Source organism: Bubalus bubalis, chromosome 2 (assembly GCF_019923935.1).
Source record: "Bubalus bubalis isolate 160015118507 breed Murrah chromosome 2, NDDB_SH_1, whole genome shotgun sequence".
Taxonomy (NCBI): domain Eukaryota; kingdom Metazoa; phylum Chordata; class Mammalia; order Artiodactyla; family Bovidae; genus Bubalus; species Bubalus bubalis.
This window is the reverse complement of record NC_059158.1, coordinates 152,756,727-152,782,662: the sequence shown is the minus strand read 5'-3', so window position 1 is coordinate 152,782,662 and position 25,936 is coordinate 152,756,727. Positions and strand designations below refer to the sequence as shown.

General features: G+C 39.6%; 1 protein-coding gene and 1 long non-coding RNA gene across 7 annotated transcripts in view; one reads left to right on the top strand and one right to left on the bottom strand.

The window, feature by feature from the left end:
* Positions 1–6,405: 6,405 nt before the first annotated feature.
* LOC123332178 lies at positions 6,406–7,859 on the bottom strand. Its single transcript, XR_006548942.2, has 3 exons — positions 7,719–7,859; positions 7,358–7,500; positions 6,406–6,520 (listed from the first exon to the last, which is right to left on the bottom strand). It is a non-coding gene; the product is annotated as an uncharacterized LOC123332178 (long non-coding RNA).
* Positions 6,494–25,936, top strand: part of ERBB4 (erb-b2 receptor tyrosine kinase 4) — a 1,279,207-nt gene continuing 1,259,764 nt past the window's right edge. For all 6 annotated transcript variants that reach the window (XM_045164586.1, XM_045164583.1, XM_045164587.1 and 3 more), the window contains exon 1: positions 6,494–7,166. In XM_045164586.1, the coding sequence (XP_045020521.1) occupies positions 7,085–7,166 (82 nt within the window). In that variant the 5' untranslated portion in view covers positions 6,494–7,084. The remainder of the gene's footprint in view (positions 7,167–25,936) is intronic.

The following is a 25,936-nucleotide window of genomic DNA, read 5'->3' as shown; positions in this document are numbered from 1 at the left end:
GGATGGGAATCAAGCTATGCTCATGATTGGATTTCTTAAATGAAAATCTGAGACTTCAGAAATAAAGATGTTTCAACCAGTGTTTTTTTTCCTAGAGTCTTCATGGACCTTAATGGCAAGTCAAAAGGGAAAACATTTGTAGATTGATCAATATGGTGATAAATTAGTAACTATCTTTCTGTAGAAAATACGTAAATACCACCATACGTCCTTTCATTGCTACTTTCTTCCTTGTCATCAAACCTAATGAAAAGTCTAGCTTTTGGCCTTTTCCTTTTTTTTTGGCTGTAGCATGCAGCTTGTTGGATGTTAGTTCCCCAACCAGGGATTGAACCCAGGCCCCAGCAGTGAAAACACCAAGTTCTATCCACTGGAATGCTAGGAAATTCCCTGCAATTTCTTTATTGTAATTTTTTTTTTTTTTTTTTTTGCTACTGATTTGTGAGATTCAATCATTCTGATAGCTTCTCTACCACATACGTGCTAAGTCACTTCAGTTTCGTCGGACTCTTTGTGACCCTACAGACTGTGGCCTGACAGGCTACTCTGTCCATGGGGATTTTCCAGGCAAACACACTGGAGTGAGTTGCCATGCCCTTCTCCAGGGGATCTTCCCAACCCAGGTATTGAACCTGGTTTCTAATGTCTCCTGCATTGGCAGGTGGTTTCTTTACCACTAGTGCCACTTGGGAAGCCGCTACTGGTGAGTTGTAGCATTAAATGTTTTGAAACATGGTATATCTTCAGTGTTAAATAACCTGGGAATGTAGAAAATTGTGATACATTAGGAGTCAGGACCAAGAATAGAAACTACCAGACGTCTTGGGCCTCCTAACAGATTTTCAGAGGTAAGGAGAGACTAGGAAAAGGTAGAGTACCGAAAGAATTAAAGAATTAAAAAAAAGGAAACAGAAACTGAACATGCTGAGAGGTAATTGATCAGGCAAGGAGGTACAGGCTATTAATGTGTTGAGAGAAGAAGACTCTATAAGCTTAGCACACTTTCTAAACTAGTAGAACCTTTTCCCTGAAGCTTTGAAGATTCACGCATCCCTATACAAACCTGAGAAGAAAATATACGGTTTCTAAATTATGACTTCAGTTGACTATTTGGCAGGTGTTCAAGAAAAATTCTAAGAACTCTTTGTGATCTTAGTCAGAATAATATCCACTTGTGTGTGTATGGCAAAGTAACATTAGATTCTTTTGAGAAATCTTTTTTAACCTTAACATGATCAAGCTGTTTGCTGAGTTAAGAATACAGAAGGAAGGAAATGCAACATAAGAAGCTACCTGAAAAAATAACAGATGTTACCTTGAATCAGATTTTAGTCTAGGTAGAGCCATAGCCTTGATAAGTAACCTCACTAAGTTAATAAATTTATGAATAAATGGACATGCAAAAATAGAACTATCCCTTTTGTTCTTAGATTTCAATTGGCAAAAGTTATTAAAGGGTTGCTTTGCTTTTAAGCTTACAAGGCAGTAGAAAAAGCTGTGTGGGGCAAAGGACTTAGTTGAAGAAAATACATAAAGCAGAAACACAACAGGAAAAGGCCTTACGAGGGAAATCATTTTTGCATAACTTCTTTGCAAAGACTACTCTGTCCACCAGGCTGAAATTGTTTTGCAGTTTCAACCACAAACAAAAAATGTCTGTAAGGACTAGGACAGACATTGATGAATGGATATGAAAGCAACACAGATATGATTTATTTACATTTAGTCACTCCTCCTTAGCATTTGAAAAATTACGGCTTCAGTTCAGTTGCTCAGTTGTGACTGATTCTTTGCAACCCCATGCACTGCAGCACGCTAGTCTTCCCTGTCCATCACCAGCTCCCAGAGCTTGCTCAAACTCATGTCCATTGAATTGGTGATGCCATCCAACCATTTCACCCTCTGTCGTCCCCTTCTTCTCCTGCCTTCAATCTTTCCGAGCGTAAGTGTCTTATCCAATGAGTCAGTTCTTCGCATCAGGTGGCCAAAGTATTGGAGTTTCAGCATCAGTCCTTCCAATGGATATACAGGGCTGATTTCCTTCAGGATTGACTGGTTGGATCTCTTTGCAGTCCAAGGGACTCTCAAGAGTCTTCTCCAACACCACAGTTCAAAAGCATCAATTCTTCCGTGCTCAGCTTTACTTATGGTCCAACTCTCGCATCCATACATGACTACTGGAAAAATCAAAGCTTTGGCTAGACGGACCTTTGTCAACAAAGTAATGTGTCTGCTTTTTAATATGCCATGTAGGTTGGTCATAGCTTTTCTTCCAAGAAACAAGCGTCTTTTAATTTCATGGCTGCAGTCACCATCTGCAGTGATTTTGGAGCCCAAGAAAATAAAGTCTGTCACTGTTTCCATTGTTTCCCCCTCTATTTGCCATGAAGTGATGGGACCAGATGCCATGATCTTAGTTTTTTGAATGTTGAGTTTTAAGGCAATTTTTTTTCACTCTCCTCTTTCATTTTCATCAAGAGGATCTTCAGTTCCTCTTTGCTTTCTGCCATAAGGGTGGTGTCATTAATTAAGGCTTAATCATGCAAATAAAAGAAAACATTAACCAAAACCAAAATATTCCCAGGGAAATCCTCTTTGAATATTAAATTAACTAAAGTAACAAAAACATTTCTTTAATGTATATTTATGAATTTTTTAAATGTTTGAAATTTTAAATTTTGTTTTTAAGCTTTGAGACATTGAACATCACCAAAGTATCAGAGAATTCAAAACTCTTGGGTTAAGAGCAACGATGTTATTTCAAGTGCTAGTTAATAAAAAGCAGCCAACCAAAGGCAAAAACACGGCATCTGTCATCTGCTTGATTATCATAATACTGAACTTGATTGGTATTTGTATCTACCAAAATTTCTTGGCTATTAGAATAATAAAGATCCAGAGTTTTGAGCAGTTCACAGTAACACTGTGAAGGTTATTTGGATATTTTCCTAAGACCATTTAATATGTGGCTGTGTTGGTGCCCCAGATGAAGTATGTAGGAGTGAGTGGGGAAAAGGGAAAGAATATAAGAAGTAAATGAAATCTGTGGAAGTTGTGACTTGTACTTAGTAAGTGATCAGTAAATCATAGTTTCATAGAGTCTCAGATTTGGGACATAACCATTCCTTTCTTTAACGATGAGGCAAAGGGCTCAAGTGTGTGAAGTGAGTTGCTTATGATCACCAGATAACTTAGAAACATAGTGAGTAAGATGATGCTGGCCAGGGAAGGAAATTAGAATTCTGTATTTATTTCTAAATGTTCAGAAGACTAATGATTCATGACAGGTTCTTGTTCTCTTTTCTTACTTGGTATTTGTCCCAAATACGTGAACTCTGAGATTAGTGTGTTTCTTTCTCCTACCAGTAGTATTCTGCCACTCATGATGTCAAGATTCTCCCTGAATTCTACCTCAATGGAGGAAATGAAGTGAAACAAAGAGGATATGGGGGGCAGCAAAGGCCAAAGGAATTTCTCTGCTGGGGTTATAACTTAGGCCAGGGGAAATCACGAGAAACTGGGAATGGAAACTGATCAGCATGAGCCTTATCAAGGTATCTTCTTCAGGGGATATGATGGTCTGTATCTCTCTCAGGTTAGAAGAGTTCCTTTACCATGCCATGCTGTTCTGGCTTCAGATAACCGAACTGAACTAGCTTAAGAGATTTGAACAACATAGCCACCAGAAGAGCCTGAATATTTTCCACACCTACCTGATCTTTTGCTCCTTTCAAACAGCAACTTCTTTCTTTCTCACTGCACCCTGGTCATCCCTACATAGAAAGAAATATAGACAAGCCACCTCTGGACTTTCATATCTCAAAAGCCACCTCAGAATGACTGAAAATGAATTCTTTTTTTTCCCTTGCACAAAAATCCAAGGGGAGAAATTCATTGGGAGTCACCCTCTCTCATCTGATCAATAGTGACCAAGGTATTTTAACTTGTCTAACTTGGAACTTTGAGTGTCTCAACTTAGAATGACTCACTTGAGATGGAAAACAAATGATAGTAGAAATAGAAAGAATTAATCTTTGACTCTGGCTCATGACTTCTACTTTCTCACTCTTCCTGTATGCCCATACAGAGTACCACCTTCCTATCTAAATCTCTGGGCTCTCATATTCAAATTATTTGAGCTAGACTCAGGATAGACCAGTCACCATCGAATAGAATGCTCTTTTTGAGTAGGGCTTTCATACCAATTCATTCCATAGGCTAGTGGTCAGATACACAACTTTGGCTAGGTATCACTCAATCAGTTAGAACCAGGAAAATGGGATCAAGCCTGAACAACTTGAGGATTAAAGGCAAATCACAGATGTGTCAAGTCTAACGTAATTGGTGGGTGTCTTGTATAGGTTGTCTAGCATCCAAAATATATATAAGACCAATTTTTTAAAATCAATGAATATTAACTAAAATACCTCTTTTACCAAGAATTACTTTAGATACATGATTGAAACCAAAGTATATAGAAGAGTTCCTGCCCCGACAGAACTATCAAATTGATGGAGAGTAAAAACTATTACAATGGACTCAAGTAGAAAAAAAAATCCAGAATATTTAATTTTCCCTTCAATTTAAGCTAAAATACACTATTTATTTCTTCATTTCTTTAAAAATAATTGTTGTCAGAAAGAAGACTTTTTCAATACATAAATTTAAGTTTTTCCAAAAGAAATACTTTAAAAAAATCATTTCTGGGGAGAGGTGGAAATTTTTAAAAGAAGTAGTTTTCATGGAAGAGAAGTGTTTGAGAGTCATTCTAAGAAACACAAGGGGATTTAGGGAAAGGGGAGTAGAAAGAGATTGAAAGAAAGAAAAGAAAAAGGGAAGAGGGTGAGGAAAAAAGGGAAGATGGGTGAGAAAAACAGCAAAGATAATCCCAAAGAGCAGTGTGAACACTTCTGCTGCAGTCAGTACCACTGGCCAAGTCACCATCACCTGCTCAAGGCTTAGTTTCTTCTGGCCCTGTGCTACTTCTGGATAAAGCTGCATTCTCAGCTTGTTTGGCCTCCTCTCTGTTCCTCTTACTTGCTGTGGGCCTAAGAAAAGGAAGGCTCAGGCCTCTTGGAAGAAGCTGCTGTTTCACTCTGTTCCAACTCCATGCAAATTCTTAAGGGACAGGACTATAGATAAAAGATGTGGGGGAGGAATAGGAAGGTCTCAAATGATGAGTGAGGAGGCAGGGTGGCTTAATTTTTAAGCTCCCCTGATACTTTTTATTTATGTAGTTGCTGCTTCTAGAGAAGCTGAAAAGGGAAAATAATTCATTCATAGAACGCCTGTGCAAATAGCAAACCAATAATCCTCTACCCTCAGGAGGTTCTGGCCTTTGTCCTGGGTACAGTTTCAGAGTTGTAAAAAGCAAGGGATATGTGCACTGATATGATCCAATCCCATATGTTTTAGACCAAGAAGAGTCCAGAAACTCCTATGGCTAGCAATGACCTCTGGAGGTCGTGGAGTGTGAACATGGAAGAGGACTAAAGCAGGATCCACTGTAGAATAAACCTAATTATTTAAGGTTGGTTATATCCTAACATTTGCCTTAAGTTTTTTCAGACTGAGCAGCTCAGCCCTGGGACAATTTCTAGCCATTTAGAACTAAATTGGTGGCTTTGGACTAGAATCTGCTTAATGAGAATGAACCTAAAACCAAGTTGTCCTAGAGTCCAAGGAAAAGATGAAGTGACCCCATAAAGTCTAAAAAATCTAAAGATGCAGTTCTACAAAAGTGAAAGTCTAGTTTGATCAATTTGCGAGCGTGGGAACGATGGGAGAGACTGTATAGTTATATAGGCTTGAAAAAGAGGAGTGCTTAGATTCCCAGGACTACCTATTCCGCAGATGTTAGCAATTACTGAACCAGCTTTTGAACTACTGTCTGAATGTGAAGCACGAGGAAGTAGGAAGCCAGGTAGGCTAATACAATTGAAGCAGAGTATTCTTTTCTTGTATTTCTAGGGCAGGTCCAGTCTGTGGATGAGCACCGTGGAGTGTGGAGTAAATTGTGATTTTCTGGCTTAAAAAGAAAAAAAAAAGTTTTTTGTAAGCATCTCTCAGGTGGTCTGCACGCTTTCCGGGCCAGCTGTCCGGCGTGTGTTTGGGAGGGGGGTGGTCTCTGATTCAGTTTATGGCCTCCGGTGAGCCCTTTAAATCCAGCTTCCCCCGCCCCCACCACTAGGCTCCCAGCTCCCTGACAGGTGTTTTCCCAACTCCTGAGGCCCACGATTTTGGGGAGTGGCTGAACCAATAAGATTTCCCTTTGGGGGGGAGGCGTGGCTAGTTGGGTCAGAGCGGGGGCGGGGTTTGCGCGGCTGAGCCGAGCCAGCCTGGTTGCGTGGAGGGTTGTTTTACCCACCGCCTGCCCCACCCCCCCACCAATCTTTTTTTTTTTTCCTCCCGGACGGAGTCTTATTAATTTCTCGGTGGGGCTGCAGCTGGAGACCGCGGAGCGTTGGAAATGACGCTCGGAGCTTTAATTACCGCAGCCGCCGGACAAGTGTGAAGAAAGCTGACAGCAAAAAAAAAAAAAAAAAAAGGACAGGATCGGGGGTGAAGCGAGAAGCTTCCCCCTCCTGCCCCTTTCCTCCCAATTTGGACTGGAGGTGCAAGGAAACTGAAAAGGGAGTCAAACAGAGTCGGGCTGGGGGGAGAGGCCGGAAACCTACCGCCTGTTTGCAATCAACTTTTTTTTTTGGAAACCCTTTTCCGAACCCTTCCTTTTTATTGTTGACCAACCAGGGAGAGAGAACGAGAAAGTGAGGAGGGAGCGAGAAAGCGGAGGCTCACACGGGGACGTAGCTGCCCGGTCCGGCTCGGAGCACCGCCGCACACCCTCCAGTACATTCCCACCCGCGCGCGCCCTCCCGCGCACCCTCTCCTGGTCCTCCGGGTCCGGGCCCTAGACCCGCGGACGCGGACTCGGTCGCCCGCGCTCGGAGCCGGTGCACCGCGCGCGCCAGTGCCCCTCGCGCCCCCACGCGCGCCCGGCCGAGGGATCTCCTCTGCGTGCCCGAAAGGGGATTATGCCATTTGGACATGTAATTGTCAGCACTGGATCTGAGACTTCCAAAAAATGAAGCTGGCGACAGGACTGTGGGTCTGGGTGAGCCTTCTCCTGGCGGCGGGGACCGTCCAGCCCAGCTCTTCTCAGTCAGGTGGGTCGCGGTCCTTCTCGCGCTCCAGGGGTTGAACCTGCTGCTGCCGGCCGAGCGGCGCCTGGTGGCTCCTCGGCCCCTGCGCCCTTATCCCAACCAGAGACCCTCTCGCTCTCCGGCGTGGAGGGACCACGTCACCCGCGCCTCTTCCTTGTGTTTTTCGTTCGCCCCCTTTTCTATCCCAAACTTACCCTCTGCGTGGGCATGTGTTTTATTTATCGCGAAAAACCACTCTGCGCCCCTTTCTCCGTCCCCTTTCTCTTTCTCTCTCCCCTTGTTTATTTCTCGCGCGTTTTCTTCGAGCCTCTCTAAGCCGCATCCCTTCTGGTAGCGCCTGTTGTGCGGGACGTGGGAGACCCAAAGCCAGAGTCAGAGGAGACGCTCCTTGCCGCGTCTGCCTACCCCCCGCCCCCGCCCGCGAGGGAAGAAGCCTCGGAGAAGCGCTGTCCGCCCGGGGCTCCGGGGCAGGATTGGGGTCCCGGGGCCGTGGCAGCTGGGCTCCGGGGAGCCGGAGGGCAGTGGGGAGAGGAGCTCCGAGAGCCGGCTTTGCACCTGTGTGCGCTGCCCGCGGCCGCTGCGTCCCTGGCCGTCCGAGCCTGCGGGGTCAGACCCGACTCGAGCCCAGCCTGGGAGCTGGAGCACGGCGGGACGACACGCCTCGGCCGGGGGGCCTGGGAACACAAGGCCTCCTCCGCTGGCGTCCCCAGCCCTCGCCCCGCGGACTAAGGGGGAGCTGGCTTGCTTGCTTGACCTCTTTTTTTTTTTTTTAAAAGGCTTGACCGACTTAAGCCGGGAGCCCGGCCTTCCCGTCGGTTTCTGTGTTTGGCTTCAGGAAGAGTTCTTCCTGTAGTTCAACTTGCTATTGGCCGGAGTCCCTCCAACTTCTGTTTACTGCCGGGCGCGGCTGCTGAGCCGACCCGTCAGGCGAATTGATTGAACCCAAGGCGGGTGCTGCGGCACTGGGTGCGCTACCACTGCTGCCCGGAGAGCTCGCGCCCCGGGACCCCGCGGGGCAGGAGGCGAACTGACCCCCGGGGAGGAGGCGCGGCGGGGCCCGCAAGGTGGGTGACAGCCTTTGCGGGCCCAGGGAGCTCAAAGTTTCTGACACTTGTTTCCTGGGGATGAAAGTGGGACAGAAAAGGGCCAGGAAAACCGGGGACTGACGCGGCCAAGGGGGCCCTTTTGGAGAGCCGGGGAGATTTCCGGAACTATACGGGGCTGGTCGCGAGGGCGTGGGAGGCACCTTGAGAAGATAAAGCCCCCGGGGAGTGGCGAGAGGGAGAGAGAGTTTCAGGCCCTCGGAGGGTGTCCTTCTGACCTCACCAAGAAAACAGCGCGCTGGAGTTTTCCCGCTCCGCCCCCGCCGCCTCCCCCCGCTCCCCCCTCGCCTAGTAAATAACAAGTTACAATCCTCAAGCCTTTCAAAATGACCTTCGAATGGCACAATGTGCGCCGTTTGTTCTGGCCGTTTGCACCCTCCCAATTACTCCGAAATTCTTCATGCATACCAGGTCCCGGGCTCCAGCCACCTCCGGAATTACACCAACACCGACTTGAGATTCCAAGCGGCCTCTTAGATACATCCCTTTTTATCTCCCTCCCCATTCCGCGTCCCTTCATATTTCCCCTCAATGGGTTGATTATGCACATTGACCCATTCAGAAGCAGTTGCGACTGACACGCAGGCTTAGCCGAGAGGAATTTCCACCGGGCGACCTACTGGGGGGCTGTCTGGTGCAACCTCTGCCGCTGGGGGACCCGGCTGCGAGTTCGCAGCGATTGGGTATTAACTGTGCGGCTCGGGCTTGAGCTATGCCGAAAAGCCCTTTTCAGAATTTCTGCAAGGAATGTAATCCAAATTAGTTCTGCAGCTGTCCTCTTCCTCGTCTCCGGCGACACCGGCTCGCACCCTCGCTGGTCTCTTCTCGCTTTCCCCCCGTGAATTGTCAGACCCACACAAGTGAGCCCATTTAGAGCGCGAGGATTAGCGTGCCATTGTTGTTCCGAGTGTGACTCTGTACTTGAAATTCTGGGGGCACAAAGGCGAGCCTCACTTGTTCCAAACACAAAGTGATCTAGATGAAAGGGCCGCACAAAGAAAAGCTCCCGGTTGCCTCCCTGGTATAATTTCAACACGCAGGCTAAGGTGATCCACTGGAAACTGTAAATGCCTCCAGGACACCTTTTTTTTCTTTTCCCAATCTTCCCCATCCCCACCCTGCCGCACCTGACAGGGAAAGTTCGGCTGGTTTTAATGTGGTGCTTTTATAAAACCAGGTTACGTTCTGGGGTATGAGTGAGGCTCTGTATGTTTGTGGCTGTGAATGTATGGCTGTATGTTCCCAAGTAAATACATATTGCGTGTCTCCCCTCTCGCGGTTAGCCGTCAGTAGCAGTTTGGAGGAGTTTGTTTTGGTCCAAATGAGAAATTAAGTGCGGATAAGTAAACTAAGCTGCCAGAGGGCGACAAGATGTTGAGTGAATTGCTTTTAGATGAAACAAATTAAGGAAACGAGGGAAGACAATCTGCTTCTCGCATTATTAGACACGCTTGGAGTTCAGGGGAAAGTGGCATATTTTTGAAATGCTAATTTCTTAAGAAGCAGAAGGAATGCACCTTATTTACTGCTGTATGTGAACAGAATAAAAATATGAGTGGGCAGGGTTCTGTTGTATAGATCTAAGATATAAAATAGTTGTATCTGAAGAGGGCATGTTCTTATTTTTCTCTTCCTTAGGGGAAAAAATCAGCGTTAGAGAAGATTTTTTTGTTTGTTTTGTTTTTTAGTATTCTGAAGGACTTCGTCTCATTTTGAGTGATTTATTTTATCGAAAAATATTATAGCCAAGAGCCCTTTATATGACTGTTATAAAACCTTTATCTCTAAAAAGAAGAATTCCAAAATTTCAGTCTTCCCGCCATGATGGAAAAATGATCAGTATCACCTTTGTGTTGAAATATATATGTATATATGGGTAGTGGTACTGAAGTGGTGGTCTTACATACCTTAATAGATATATGATGAACAAGTTCAGCCCCTATTTTTTATTTGTAAGTAACTTAGTCCTGCTTTTCATTCTATAAAAGAGCATGTATTTTTCTTCCGCCCTTGAGATATATCTCCAGAATCAATTTTTTAAACATTTGAGAAGAAAAAGGTGAATAAAACTTAGTTAAATGATGAAAAGATGTTCAATATAATTAAAAAAAAAATCAGTTCTCTCCCTGCATGTATTTATTGTAAAGACACCCATGAGTATAGTTTCCACTTTTTCTTTTCTTTCAATTTTTGAAATTCATATATATGTAAAAGGAGCTTTTTTAAAGTAAGGTATGATTTTTTTTCTTCAGAATGCTTCCAAATAAATTTATACCTTTTATTTTGACTGAAAATCACTTGAAAATACTATAATGTGGACTGATATGGTAAAATTGGATGACTCTGGTTGTGTCATGATTCCTTGATTTCTGATTTTTTTTTTCTTAAACCAAACTTTTATTTTTTTCATCATACATGCATAGAAAGTCAAATTTTTTGAAATCAAGGTACTTACTCCTTTATATGTATAATTTTCATTTAGTCACTGAATATGTGTCTTAATTAAGAAATTGCATTAGAATATTTACGGGGGCATGCACTTCATGGAAGATTTATGTATTTTTTGTTCTAGCCTGAACACACTAAGTTTCCTTTGACTGATTTTTAGAGTTTGCATTCATTTGAGGAAAAACTATATTTTCTTCTTAAAGTAGATTCAAATATTTAGTATTCATGAGCTTTCATCCCTTTGGTTCTTAAATAGAAGTGCTATTTATCATCTGTCTTATGCATTCACCCTTTCCATTGCTATAGGTTCTTTTTTTACATCTTATTATTTATTGAGTTTACACATATGAATATATATTTTCCCCATCTTCACTAAGGGTATTCTTTTTGTGCATGTCTTTCCCAGCAACCTGCCACTCAGCCACTGCAGGAGTCCTCTGAGCCAGTTTTCATTCTTTCTTTCTGATAAATCTGATATGGCTGGTTGGCTGGACAATCGCAAGCCATTCCATTGCTCAGATTTATTCTTGAAAGAAAATAAAAAGGCATCGATCCGAGCTCACTAGCACATCTCAAAAACCCTGACTACAAGGCCAAATCTTTCTACAGAGAAGTCCCTTTTTTCCCTTCTCTCTCCCTCTTTTCCCCTCTTGACCATAGAAGTTAGACTACTGCCACTTCAAAAATGCTAGGGATGCGAGGCATTGTGCTGTATCTAAATATTCTCTGAAGCCCTGTGATGAGAGCCACCTTGAGATTAATGACTATGTAAGGCACACATTTTAGAAAATGAATTAGTGCACCTTAAACATGGCTGTGTGTTAAAGTGGTATCATTTTTTGTATTACTTCAACCCAGTTATTAAGAAAAGTTAGCATATATTAAAAGCAAGAATACATTTTTTGGTTTATTTGACAGTGTCCTGCTGCTGTTGGATATCCATGAGTAAATTTTAAGTGCCTGTAACATAAAGCAAATGATCAAAAAAACTGTTACTTGCAAACTTGTTGGCACTTGAAATCACAGTTGATTTTACCCCTTTGAGAGATACTGCTTTATAGAGAGAGATGTTAATATTGACATTGAAATGAGCTTATGGATGTTTACAACTATAGCTGTTCTACAGAAATAATTGTCAAGCATATTCCACTGTTATCTTTGACAGTGATCTACTGAGTAAGGGCACAGGGCAGAATTTAAATCAAAGTATAAACTTTTCTCTAGGTTATATCATTTAAGAAATGTTCTACTGTGTTGCATTTGACCATATGGAACTGTGTTGCATCTTTACTACTCATTTTCTGAATTATTCTAAATATTAGGCAGTGAAAGTAAAACCTTACTTTTCATGCTAGCTAGTATTCCTACTGACTGAAATTTGCAGTTTATAATGACAAGTAATCCTTCAATTTTCTTTCTTTCTTTTCCTTTTTAAATAAAAAAGAGCTTGGACCAGTGCTTCCTGAAACTGTAGTTTTCCTACATAATTTGAAGGAGATTTTGCCTATCTGTAATGTGGTTAAGTTTGACACAGGACATAGCCAGGTAGTTCAAATAGGGATTTCTATATTATAGGGACATTATTCCTTCAAATTCTTTTTAATACCTTGAGCAACTCACTTCTTGTCTTTGTGACTTGGCTTGCATGCCTGAGGGTAAAATGCATGTATTCTCTATTTCTCCATGGTATAGCAGTTTTCTGAAAAAATGGCTTTAAAATCCCGTGATATTGAGATACGTAGCAATAATGAGTTAAATTGATATATTTAAAACATGAACACATGTTAATAAACATACTGTAAACTTTCTAAAAGACCAGCACTGTCTAAATGAAATAAAGAGATTATTAAATTTGAAGAATGTGTATATGAAGGCCATTTCCCCCAAAACTCTACTTTTCAGAATTGGTCTATGGTCTCTTTAGATTTCGTCTTATTTGGCTTTTTCTGAGTTGTTGATAATTCTGACGTGTTATTAAAGAAATTGACCTATTTTCCCAGTGCTTTAATCAAAGCTTTAAAGCCTCTTTCTTGTTTTAATATTTGACACTTCAACTGGTGCTTTGTGTTTGTACTAATTTTTCAAGAGGGAAGAGAACTGTCTCACTTTTATAACATTCAGGCAAAATACATGGATATTTGGGGGCTTAATTCTAAAGTGCTTTTTTGAGCATGTCATAATTGTTTTATAATTGTTTTCATTTTAAATATGTGATTGCTTTGCAGGCCTGTTGCTTGGCACAACTCCAGGGGGCAGCAGCCACATAGAATTTAATGGGAATGGTGCACGCCTGAGCTATGGGTAGTATGACAGCAGCCCTGCTGTTGTGGGGTGCTACAGTGTAAAGCAGCAGAAGAGAAGTTAGGAGAATCGGATTCTGGCCATACAATCATTTTCTGTGTGATTTTAGCTTAGACTTCTTGCTTTATGTATCAGTTTTTTCATTTCCATCAGTATAGCTGAAAGTGATACTTAAACAATTAACATCTTGAATTTTTTTTAATGATTCAGCTAGACAGAAAAAGGATGTTTAGACTTTTTCGACAAAAGAAAACCATTGGTTTTTAATTATTTTTAAAAGGAACCTCTTTTTTTTTTTTTTCATGTGAACTCATGTGTGTAGCCCTGGTATTGAGAACAGGTAAAGAAAGGGTAAAAGGAGATGTCTTTTGTTAAAGCTTCATTGAGAAGCCAGCTTTGTGCCCCCTGCCTTTGGCACTCCCCTACTTTTTTTCCCACTCTGGCAGGGACTCTCCTGTGCTGGCCTACAGAATTCAAGCACTGTTTCAAAATCACTCATCTAGTCCACTCTTTTCATTTTCTAGGTGAGGAAACTGGGAGCCCAGGGAAATTAGGTAGTATAAGTCAGTTGTCAGTTTCCAACACTAATATCACTTTCTTTTTAAAAAAAAAATTTTTTTATTTTTAAATTTTATTTTATTTTTAAACTTTACATAATTGTATTAGTTTTGCCAAATATCAAAATGAATCTGCCACAGGTATACATGTGTTCCCCATCCTGAACCCTCCTCCCTGCCCATACCATCCCTCTGGGTCGTCCCAGTGCACCAGCCCCAAGCATCCAGTATCGTGCATCGAACCTGGACTGGCAACTCGTTTCATACATGATATTTTACATGTTTCAATGCCATTCTCCCAAATCTTCCCACCCTCTCCCTCTCCCACAGAGTCCATAAGACTGTTCTATACATCGGTGTCTCTTTTGCTGTCTCGTACACAGGGTTATTGTTACCATCTTTCTAAATGCCATATATATGCGTTAGTATACTGTATTGGTGTTTTTCTTTCTGGCTTACTTCACTCTGTATAATAGGCTCCAGTTTCATCCACCTCATTAGAACTGATTCAAATGTATTCTTTTTAATGGCTGAGTAATACTCCATTGTGTATATGTACCACGGCTTTCTTATCCATTCATCTGCTGATGGACATCTATGTTGCTTCCATGTCCTGGCTATTATAAACAGTGCTGTGATGAACATTGGGGTACACGTGTCTCTTTCCCTTCTGGTTTCCTCAGTGTGTATGCCCAGCACTTTCTTTAGTACAGAAGTACTTGAAAAGTTGCAGGCAAAAGAATAAATAAATTCAAGGTTGTGCTATTTTAAAGGAGTCTTGCAAGATTGAATGAAAACAAATGGATTGGAGCCATGGGCCTAATTATCAGACTGTGAAGTTCTTTTCAAGGGGAAAACTGGGGAACATCATCTTTAATTTATATTTAGGAATAATCATTGATTGCATTTGTAACTTACAGCACATTAAGATGAAAGAAATAAAGCAACTTTATTATGACTTGATTCTGTACAATGTTTAGCTGGTAGTGCCTATTCTTGACATAGCATTTTGATCCTAAAAGATGAGAGTTGCCTATGTTAGTATATGTATATAACAGTGCCTTCAAGAGTTTCTTTTTACCTGTGACTTTGTGAAGATAATCAATACATAGAGAATGGTTGTTTCTTCATTCTGTATTAAGTAATATGCATGCTTTAAGAAAATTGATTTTAAAGGGTAAACAATGGGTTCTTCATGGCCAGTTAGTTGATGGGGACCCTTAACTAGCAAATCCACGGAAATACTTCAAACTTATTCAGGCCCATCCTTGGAACCAAGGTTCTCTGTCTTAACCACTGTCCTTATTGGGTCCTTGTCATTTTTCAGGCCCTACTAGGATCACAGTTATTCTTTGCACAAGTGCATCTAAGCCAAGCTTTAAGTACTAAGACTTTATAAATTTACGTCTGTAGTGCATTTGCCTCCCTCCAGTTGGCTTCCGCAAGATGCTGCCTCTGGGCCTTGTGACTCTGAAAGTCGTTGATTTAACCTTACCTCTCTTTGGTCGATCCTAACTTCCCTTAAGCACCAGAGCTTTCTGGACATGGACATAATCAGCATTTCATTGACCATGACAACAGAAGGGAGGTTTAAACCTGTTTTGGCAGGAAGAGTCACTATCTGTTAGAAATTTGCAATGAAAATGGGTCCCCCTCTGTAAAAACATTAACACAGACACCAGGAAACTTCCTCTGCAATATCATTAAACCTCTCTCTTGAGAGCTAGTTCAGGATCATTACTGTTAATCACGTTATTTCCAATATCATGGGGTTACCGAAGCATGCTGCTGCTGCTTAGTCACTTCAGTTGTGTCCGACTCTGTGCAACCCTATGGCCTGCCAGCCTCCTCTGTCCATGGGATTCTCTAGGCAAGAGTACTGGAGTGGGTTGCCATGCCCTCCTCCAGGGAATCTTTCCCACCCAGGGACTGAACCTGGGTCCCCTGCATTGCAGACAGTTTCTTTACCACCACTGAGCCACCAGGGAAGCCCTTCTGAAGCATACTAAATACCAATAAGAATATACAAGACTCACTTTCTCAATTCAGAGAGTTAAACTAATACGAATCAAGGCTCTGTGAATGCTCTGTATATTTTATTGTATTTTAACTTTTTTGAAATTGGATGATAATTATTTTACAGTGTTGTTTTGGTTTCTACCATACAATAACACAAATTAGTCATAATTATTACTATATATATATAGTAATATAGATGTATATATCCTTTCTTTAGAGCCTCCCTTCGCCTTATCATCTCACCCCTCTAGGTCATCATAGAGGACAGCAGCTTCCCATAGCAGGGGATGGAGGGGGTATGATGAATTGAGAAAGTAGCATTGACATATATACACTGTCATGTGTAAAATATTTATTTTGTTTGAAACATAGTCTTAAAAGTGCTTAAAGAGAAGAAAATGAGGGGAGCAATAAACACACCTTTATTTTCCAGAAAGGTCACACTTGTAAATAATAAACGTTACCTACCATATCTTTACTGTTATTCTGACCTTTATTTATGTCTGGTCCCATAGGCATATGGTCTAGGTGGACATACAAATTTTAAGCTTTTTGGATGTAGATGGGGATTGTAAACCTGCTCTCAAAAGGTGCATCTACTAGTCGGTGATGTGCTGAGGATATCTCATGGCTAATTAGGACTGAAAAAATGGCAACAGATTCTCCAGGTTCTATGACTCTGTCTAGGATTGAGTAATGGGTGCTCTAGTCCTCTGTTTCAGGATGGGGCCCCATCACTAGCAGGGGATGCCTAATTGAGGTCATGGTTGGCATTTTGCTTTAAGCTAACTCCCCTTTTACTAAAAATATTATTTGTCATTATTTCCTATTCTTCCCCGTAGGCTTCGAGAAGATGAGTTTTTTTTTTTTTCCCCCCTGTGGGGACCCATGAAAACCAAATAAAAATAAAAAGGAATAATTCTTTTATACACAGTTTCATTTTTAGGAGTTCCTTTTGTCTAATCATTTTGTCTAGAACTAGAGCCGTTAAGTTTTTTTGATTGCCCGGCTTATTAAAATCTAATCCCTAAGACTTTTGTTGACCTCATCTAGTCCTTAAAAACTCAGAGCAGGCTGTTGAAAGATCCTCTTTTTTAGACTTCCTTCTTGTCACTACCAGGTGACCATGTCTAATATCATACTTTTATTATCCTAGTTACTATTCAGAAGCCTTCAATGGATTCCCATTGCAGAGTTCAAAGCCTGTTAAAATAGTCTTCAGTTTCCTTTTTATTTTTTTGACTGTGTATTATATACTCACTTTTTTTTTAAATTTTATTTTATTTTTAAACTTTACATAATTGTATTAGTTTTGCCAAATATCAAAATGAATCTGCCACAGGTATACATGTGTTCCCCATCTTGAACCCTCCCCCCTCCTCCCTCCCCATTCCATCCCTCTGGGTCGTCCCAGTGCACCAGCCCCAAGCATCCAGTATCGTGCATCGAACCTGGACTGGCAACTCGTTTCATACATGATATTTTACATGTTTCAATGCCATTCTCCCAAATCTTCCCACCCTCTCCCTTCAGTTTCCTTTTTAATCCAACCTTAAGAGTTTCTTAAGATGTATTCTAAGAACCGGGCTGACGTAGTTGGTATTCCAAAGCCTTGCTTGCTGTCTTTCCCTTGGCTAACCCTTTTCCCTGGAATTCATGGCTCCCTTGGTTGCCCCTGCCTGTCCAAATTGTTGAATCTTTCCATTTCCACATTAAATCACACCTCTTACTTGAGTCTTCCTTCATTCACTACTCTACTCTTTAATCGTTATCTGTATCACCTATTTGAATTTAATCTTAAACCTTTCTATAGTTATAACTTTTTAAGAGCAAGCATTTTTATCTCCCACAGAGACTTAATGCAGTGCCACATACATGGTAAGCTCTTTAAAAATATTTTTTTAATGAAAGAATAACATACACTTGCCAAAACAATTTTAAGCTCATTCATAGATGGTTATTACTTGTAATTAAACCATATAAATGCACAAATAAGCTGTTCTAAAAACATAATTATAGAATTCTTAATAATAGATATTAGAAATGTTTATCCTGGGAATTTCCTTAGTTGCTTTCTTGAGCTTTGTAGGGTATTTCTTTCAATGGAGTGTTTCCAAGAGTATATCATTTGTTCTCATTCCCATTTTTAGAGTCTGCTCATAATATGGGACAAAGTATTTTTGTCTTATTTTGGTGAGTTAAATACATGTAAGTACCATTCTTAAACATGTAACTCTCTTGTAGTACACTGTGTTTTTGTGGCCATTCTTTTGTGGTTTCTTATCTCTCATTTATAAATTTTAATCAGTTTAAGCAGTAAACATTTATTGACCTGACAGTTTGAAGACCACATTAGGCACTGATGAAGAAGCTCAAGATGCTAGATTTCCCCTTTCTTTCAAACAAGGGCAGATGAGACCAATGAAAAGCAATACGAAAATTATGTTATTAAGTGATTTTTCCAAACTCTTAGGGGGAATTTGCCTCTGGAGAAATGCTAATAAGTATGTCATGAAAAAAAGGGTTCCAGACAGAATGTGGTGTTTTCTATTCCTAGATGTATGTGATAATACAACTTTGTTAATACTAAGATTTCTCAGTATCTTAAAATAGATAGCAAGACATATGCCTCCCATTTTAAAAGGATCCTATAAAAGAAATACTTGCAGCATAACTGAACTGAGAGGTGACTGGGCTTCTCTTAGCTGCTCTCTTAGATGATTCACTCTGCATTCTGAAAATTGGTGAAATGATTATAGTATTTATAGTGTCAGATTCTACCAGGAAAAATGCTCTTCCAGACATTGCTTCTCAGGTTATCAGATTTCAAGAAACTGTCAACCTTTCTGGGTCACTGTGGTACCCTAGGTGTACCTTAATTTATAATGGCCTGAAAGAGTTAATGTAACATCAAAACTTAGACCTAACGGTCTGCAAAGTAATCTATTAATGAGAAAATTGGGTATGGAGACTTTATTATCTTTGTCTGAAAATTTCTTTTTATAACTTGCCTGATTGTTTTTCCTTTAAGAGTCCCTGAGAAGAAAGTTTGAGTCCGGGATTATTGCTTCTACTTTGTAGACGAGGAAGTAGCGGTATAAAGAAGTAGTATGTATGGGTGAAGGCTGACTGGTGGGTCTGTTGCTGCAGTTAGCTGTCTGCCCTGTCCTGAACCAACTGCCTCTGCCGTCTGCTGGTCCCCTTCTTCCATGTCTTCTCCCAGCCACCGGTGTTAGTGATCCTTCCAAAGGCATGGCTCTTCTGCTGTAACTGCCCCACTGTGAGAGAAAGGGATGCTCAGCCCACCAAATCCTTCTGCTGTCAGGTCAGCAGCTCTTGATGTTTTCCCTGGAACCATTTGAAGAAACGTATCTAGTAAATCAGGGGTCCCCAACCTCTGGGATCTAGTGCCTGATGATCTGAGGTGGAGCTGGTGTAATAATAATAGAAACAAAGTGCACAGTAAATGGAATGCACTTGAATCTTCCCCAAACCACCCTGCGCTCCCCTGGTTCATGAAAAACTGTCTTCCACGAAACTGGCCCTGCTACTAAAAACGTTGGGGACCGCTGCAGTAAATCTATCGTTTAAGGAGTTCCTCGTTGGGTACTCTGCCTTTCTCCTCCTCCACTGTCTTCTCCAGAGGGTTTATTTTATTTTATTTTTGTATTGTGTATTGTACTATGTTAAGGAAATCATCATAAAAGCCTTGTCTTCTTGAAAACACTTCAAAGCAGGGGCATGTTTAAGATTCTGGGACCTGCATTTATGCAGTTTGGGGAACCTCTTTAAAAACAGTATAGAAATAAAAGTACAACTTATTGACAGAAAGGCAACCCAAAATTAAAACTTATTGGAAGGCACCAATACAGGATAAAGGTTCTGAAGCTGAAGCCTTTTACAAAAAGCTTTATAGTACTTCTGTCTGTTTGAAGATTTTACAACTTAAGTAATGCTATCACTCATTTAGGGTGAATTTTGGGTGTCATTTTATATATATATTTTTCCTACTGCATGCAGTTGGTATCTACTGGTAATGTAGAAGAATGCATTTTTTGAGAAAAAAATTGTTATAAAGAGTAAATTCATATGGTCAAGCGCTTCAGTATATCTTTGGGTGAAATAACGAACTTTATAGGGATAATTTTCAAAATACTTCTACTCTAAATATGAACACACTTAATCCAGATATCTGTTTTCTTGATGCCATACTTTTAAAATGGGTCATGTAATGCTGTCTCTTATGCAGTTCTGTAGTTCATAATGGTGTGACTTAAAAGAATCTTGGCAGTTTTGGTATATAAAATCTATATTACTAAGGCCCTACCGCTTGAAATATACGTCATTGAATTTTTAATCATTTGTTATTTAGCACAGTTAAAAATCTATCTTCGACTTTTACCCCCTGGCTAAGTTAAATGTGCCCATTTTAACTGCAATAGACATTATTAGCTGTGAATGAAACAATGCATCTAAATTAAAATCAGTACTCAGCTCAGATATTTGGTAATATTTTAACTACTAATATGTTAACACATTTAAGTAACAATAAAAGGATTAGTATTTCAAGTCACATTTTTACTATGTAAAAATATCAGCTAAAGAGTTAATAATATTTTCCAGTTGTTTTAATTTCAAATTTAGCCACCGCATTGTCCCTGGTGATATATCAAAACCTCTAAAAGTGTACTTGGAATTAATGGAAACTGAAGTGATTGGTATTCAGATATAATTCTTCAGTGGCCTTTTTACTTTCTCTTTTTTTTAAGTGCTGAATGAAGTTTGAAAACATAAAATGCTTTGAGATAGACAGAATAATAGACAAAACATTTTATGCAACTGCTGATGAAAAGGACATTTATTATTTTTTTCTGTACTTAATATATTGCTGGTGGCCAGAATTAGCACACCATGGGCAGAGAAAGAGATAAGACAAACAGAACAGCACACAGCTAATTTTGTTTAGCAAATTTAGATCTGATGCATGCTATTTCACTCCTACAAACTGCCTCAGCCACTTTTGAAAGGTACAGATGAAGTTTGTCTCCCACAGTTTAACAGCTTTCACTCAATATTTATAGGCTATATAAAAATAAATTTCTGCAAGTACTACAATTCTCACTGACAGGATGAGCACTGTGAAGGTAGATTTATTAATGAGAAGAAGGGAGAAACAAAAACATTTCAATTGTTCCAGGTTTGCTGAAAATAAAATATGTCAAAACATCCAAATAATCTTTGTTTCAAGGACATGTATAGTGGGGCTTTGCATATTCAAGGGTTTTGACTATTTGTGAGTAAATCAGAAGTCCCATTATTTTAAGATAATTTTCTGATTCAAATCTGGTATGTGGTTAGAGGAATGTTCTGGAACTAGTCATTCATCTGTTGGTTAAGCCAATAGGAAGGGATCCACAGTAATTATCAGAAAGTGACTATAAAATAAAACAAACAAAAACTCAAACCTTGATCTTTGTTAAAAAAAAAAAAAAGAAGTGTCATCATCCAAAAGAATAAATTTTAATGAATTTCTAAGAGAGACTAACTTACCTGAAAAAAAATATACCACAAAACATCTATCGCTTGATGGCAACATGATCCTAGAAAAAGCCAGGGATTTGGACAATAGTATCCATGTTTGAGAATATCTCAAGAAACATCCCAAAAGTCTTTTCTGTCATAAGGTAATGATATCTAAAAGGTTATAATATTATTTACATATCTGCTAGAGTTTTGTCCTGACTTAAGACTGCCTGGCTAAGTTAAATGTGCTCATTTTAACTGCATAGACATTATTAGCTGTGAATGAAACAATGCATCTAAATTAAAATCAGTACTCAGCTCAGATATTTGGTAATATTTTAACTACTAATATGTTAACACATTTAAGTAACAATAAAAGGATTAGTATTTCAAGTCACATTTTTACTATGTAAAAATATCAGCTAAAGAGTTAATAATATTTTCCAGTTGTTTTAACTTCAAATTTAGCAGCCCCATTGTCCCTGGTGATATATTGAAACCTCCATAATCAAGTTCACTATAGAGAATCATATTCATGAATTGTTCATCTCATCATATTTCCAGTGGTTATTTCAAGGTTAATTTTTTTCAGACAGCTTCTGTCTTGATTAAAGCTGTAGTAATTGTATATATGCTGATACAGCACATGGAGGTTTTAAACCAAAGACATCTTTGATTTCATAGGGAGTCAAGATCAAATGCTTTTCAATGCTTCTTACTCAAATATATAAAAAAAATAAATTTCATGTCTATTTTTTTTTAATCTCTACTAAGAATGTTGAGACTTTTGTTTGGCATTTTCAAAATCCTGGAAGCCTGTATGGAAGGATATGAACAACAAAATATATTCCATTACCAGGACTAATATCCAAGTGCTATATTCCTTATGCTTTTATTGTTTGATAAAATATTAAAACACATTTTTACCATTTGGCTTTCCCAGAGCCTTCCCTAAACCACTTTGAATGTTATTCTTGAATGTAATAAAGTCTTTGCTGTATTTTAAAATACTTGGAATGTGAATAGCATCATACTAACTTTGTCACTCTTAAGTATTAGCCTGTATGAAGGAGGCATGTTTCTAAGTTGTATATCACAGCTTAGGTATTTTATTACTTGACTTGAAGTTTAAAAGGACATTGCTTAAAAACAATAGATAGGATGTCACTAGTTCTCATATTGAATTAACCTAGGAGAAAACCATATGAGTGATGCAGGGCAAAGGACTTAAGTAAAGCAGATGCTATGAATTTTCCTGGGAGTGATCGAGAAAAAGCGTGATGTGTGTTTGTCTATAAATTGGGCTGCAGAAGAATCACAACAATTTAAATTTGTAGTTGCCATAACTGTGGGAATAAACATACTACATGCTTATGTTATTAGTCAGAATGAACAGCTTATCTGGCACGGTGTCAGCTGCTCCACAATTGTGTATTAAGTCACTTAAGATAGGAGTCTGTTCCTTGAGGGCACCACATATACTCTCTTCACTTATGGTGGATAAGAAAACATTCAATTAAAATTTCTTTACACAATTAAACTAATATTGTGAAAGAAGTTGTGAATTTCATCTTGTGATTCTCTTGGTGGCTTACGTTTGGGCCTGCGATGTATTATTTTGCAAAGAAAACTCTTTATAACAAAACAATGAAGTTACGTTTCATTTGAAGAATGATTAGAGAAAGGAGATGCCAGGCATGGGGAAGAGAAGGCTTGGGAAGGGGCATGATAACTATCTTCAAAAGTTGGAGGGCTGTTACGTATAAGCGGGATTAGCAGGGTTCTGGGTAGCCTTGGAGAAAAGAAACATTAGCAGCTGTTTGAAATTGTAAGGCATCAGATTTCAGTTGAACACCATCAAGGAGTTTCTCACAGTTACAGCTTCCCAAAGTTGGAATGGTCTGTCCTGGGAGGTGGTGAGTGCCTTCATATGTATAGAGGGTGGTCAACTCTGATTTCACCTCTTCTGTGAAGACAAGGAATGGATGAGGCAGCTGAAGAGCAACTGGTCAGTGATGTTGGGGATGGGAAGTGGGTTCTGTGGCCTCTGAGGGCCCTTCCCACCCTGTGTGTCCGTCATGAGCACATTGTGCCCAAATATCCTGCCCTGATCTCTGGAAAACTGAGGCAGTGAAAGCAACACTGTCTCTCTGACTAGGATTTCTGCCCAAATGCTTTTCACTATCTACTTGTCCTTAACAGACTTGTAAGATAGGTGTTTTAAAGGTTGGTTTCCTTAAATATAAACTGTTTTGTTTTTTCTCAATAGCCTTGGTATTAGACACTCATACCTCTAATGCAATGTACTATCAGAAATAAATCATTCTCAGATTTAAAAGTCACACAATACAGAATAAAAGTATACAAATATTTTATTGTGTTTCTGGGTCTATGCCAGCAAGTAATTATAAGACTGGGTTTAACTAAACCAGAAGGAGAAACATATATAAGAAGCTGAGGACATAGGAAGGGCAGGAGGTTAGAAAACGGGGCCTCTAGTTCTGAGTGAAGCGTAAAGTGTTGAGAAGTCAGAGCCAAAGAGAAGCACTTTTCAAAAGAGACTGAAAATCAAAAGGAAGTAAAAAGATGAAGGCACATATGCATGCTTCAGTTGGCTACAAATAAAGTCAACCTTTCTCAGTCCGCTTGGGAAATATTTACTTCAAGGCCTTTGACATTTCCATCTCTTTTACTGCCTCTTTTGGATCCATATTGTAAGACCTATGCTAAATGAAATGTTTTTCTTTTTTTTTTTTTTTTAATTTTCATTGAAGTATAGTTGCTTTGCAATGTTGAGTTAGTTTCTACTGGAGAGCAAAGTGAATCAGTTGTACGTATACTTAGGTTCCTGCTTTTTTCTTTAGTTGCCATTCTTTTAACATTCTTGTGAGTTCTCTGGTATGAAAACTGCAATACTGTTATGGGCTTCCTTCTGCTTTAATGTCTTTCTGACTACAGCTCTTCTTGCTGTCTCGCTCTGTATCCATTTCAGCGCTTTCTCTACACCAAGCACTGTGACTGGTGGTATTTTTGTGCGTTACAACGTTCGCTGAAATCGGCCATGGTAGGCGGTATTAACTCCATTTTAAAGATAAGGAAACGGAGACTCGGAATGGCATAACTGGCCAAGATTAGAGTCACAACAGAGACAATATTCTAGCAATATACTTGACTATTATTGGGTATGCTTTAGGCTTACAGTTTTGATTATCTATTTTTAAAGAGGCAATGAGTGAAGATAACCCACCCAACAAAAGTGATTTTTTACCCACACTTCTATCTGGCCTTTGTCCTCTTCCTTCATTACTATTTTGTCTCAGTTTCTGGATCCCTTTCTCTGTCTCACCTCTGTATGAGTCATTCTGAGCTCTTACCTCTCTCCAGAGTGCCAGGCCATCCTGTTATTTCTGCTACTGCCTACTGGGTATCTCTGTATGAATATACCAGTATCTCTGACTCAAGCAGTTCCAACATTTTACTTTTCTCTTTTCACAATTTAGTGTGCTTTTAAAATCTTATTTTTTTTGGTATATTTTTAGAGACACAACTAATTCTTCATTGATAAAAAGCCAAGTCTTAATTAATATTTAATACTTATTAAAGGCCTAGGTGTCAGGAAATGTGCTAAAGCACTTCTCATAGAATACCTCAGCTAATCTTCACTACATGGCCGGTACTATCCTGATTTTACAGTCAAGGAAACAGAAATTTGGAGAGATTTAATTTACCAAATGACAAACATCTGTGCAGGTGGCAAGTCAGCAATGCTTAAGGTCCTAACAATTTTTCATGGTCCAAGTTGCAATATTTTATATATATAAATAAACTAAAACCTCTAAGAAGGATATTGACAGTATAGATTCATTTGTTGCCTATTTTGGGCCATTCACAGTTATTTCATTTGATACCTGTGATAATTATTAATAAACAGGTTTATTTGTGAATATGCAAAACTTGGAAAACAGGATCAAGCATATTAATAATAATACTACCTTTCTATTATCACATTGTAATTTCAGTACATTTATAATACTTCAAATAGAGTAACCAGTTTAGTCACTTTTAAAATCAATAATAAAGTAAACTAAAGTATTGCAGAGAGTTGAAGTAGAGGTTAAATAGAGAAACTTAAGAATCAAACAGTCCAGGTTTGAATACTAACCATGTAAAGATGGGTTAATTTCTTAATCTTTTTAAGCTTCAATTTTCTCATCTAAAAATGGGATCTGATATTAAGATCAATCTCATAGTTGTGAGGATTAAATGAAATAATACATGTAAAACAGTGTCTATCACACAGATGCTCAGTTACATTATGTATACTGTAGTATGCACTTCCCTGGTGGCTCAGACCGTAAAGAATCTGCCTGCAGTATGGGAGACCCAGGTTCAATCCCTGGGTTACGAAGATCCCCTGGAGAAGGGAATGGCTACCAGCTGCAGGTGTTCTTGTCTGGAGAATCCCATGGACAGAGGAGCCTGGTGAGCTACAGTCCATGGAGTTGCACAGAGTTGGACATGACTGAGTGACTAACACACATACACACATGCTATAGTAGTAATAGGGGTAGTATGGTAACTAAAGCAGTTAAAAGCAAAAAAAGTAATACGCAGTTAAAGATACAAAATGTTAAATGTGAGAAGACCATGGGTTTCTGCTTTCTCATAATTTGGGCATCAGTTCTGTGTCCTGTGTTTATAAACAAATGATGCAATACTGGTTTGCAGAATCATTGTATATATGGATAGGCTTGGGTACTGTGAATAGACTATGTGGGAAAGAATTTGGCTCCCTGTGAGAGGCAGTTCTCTCAAATCATTT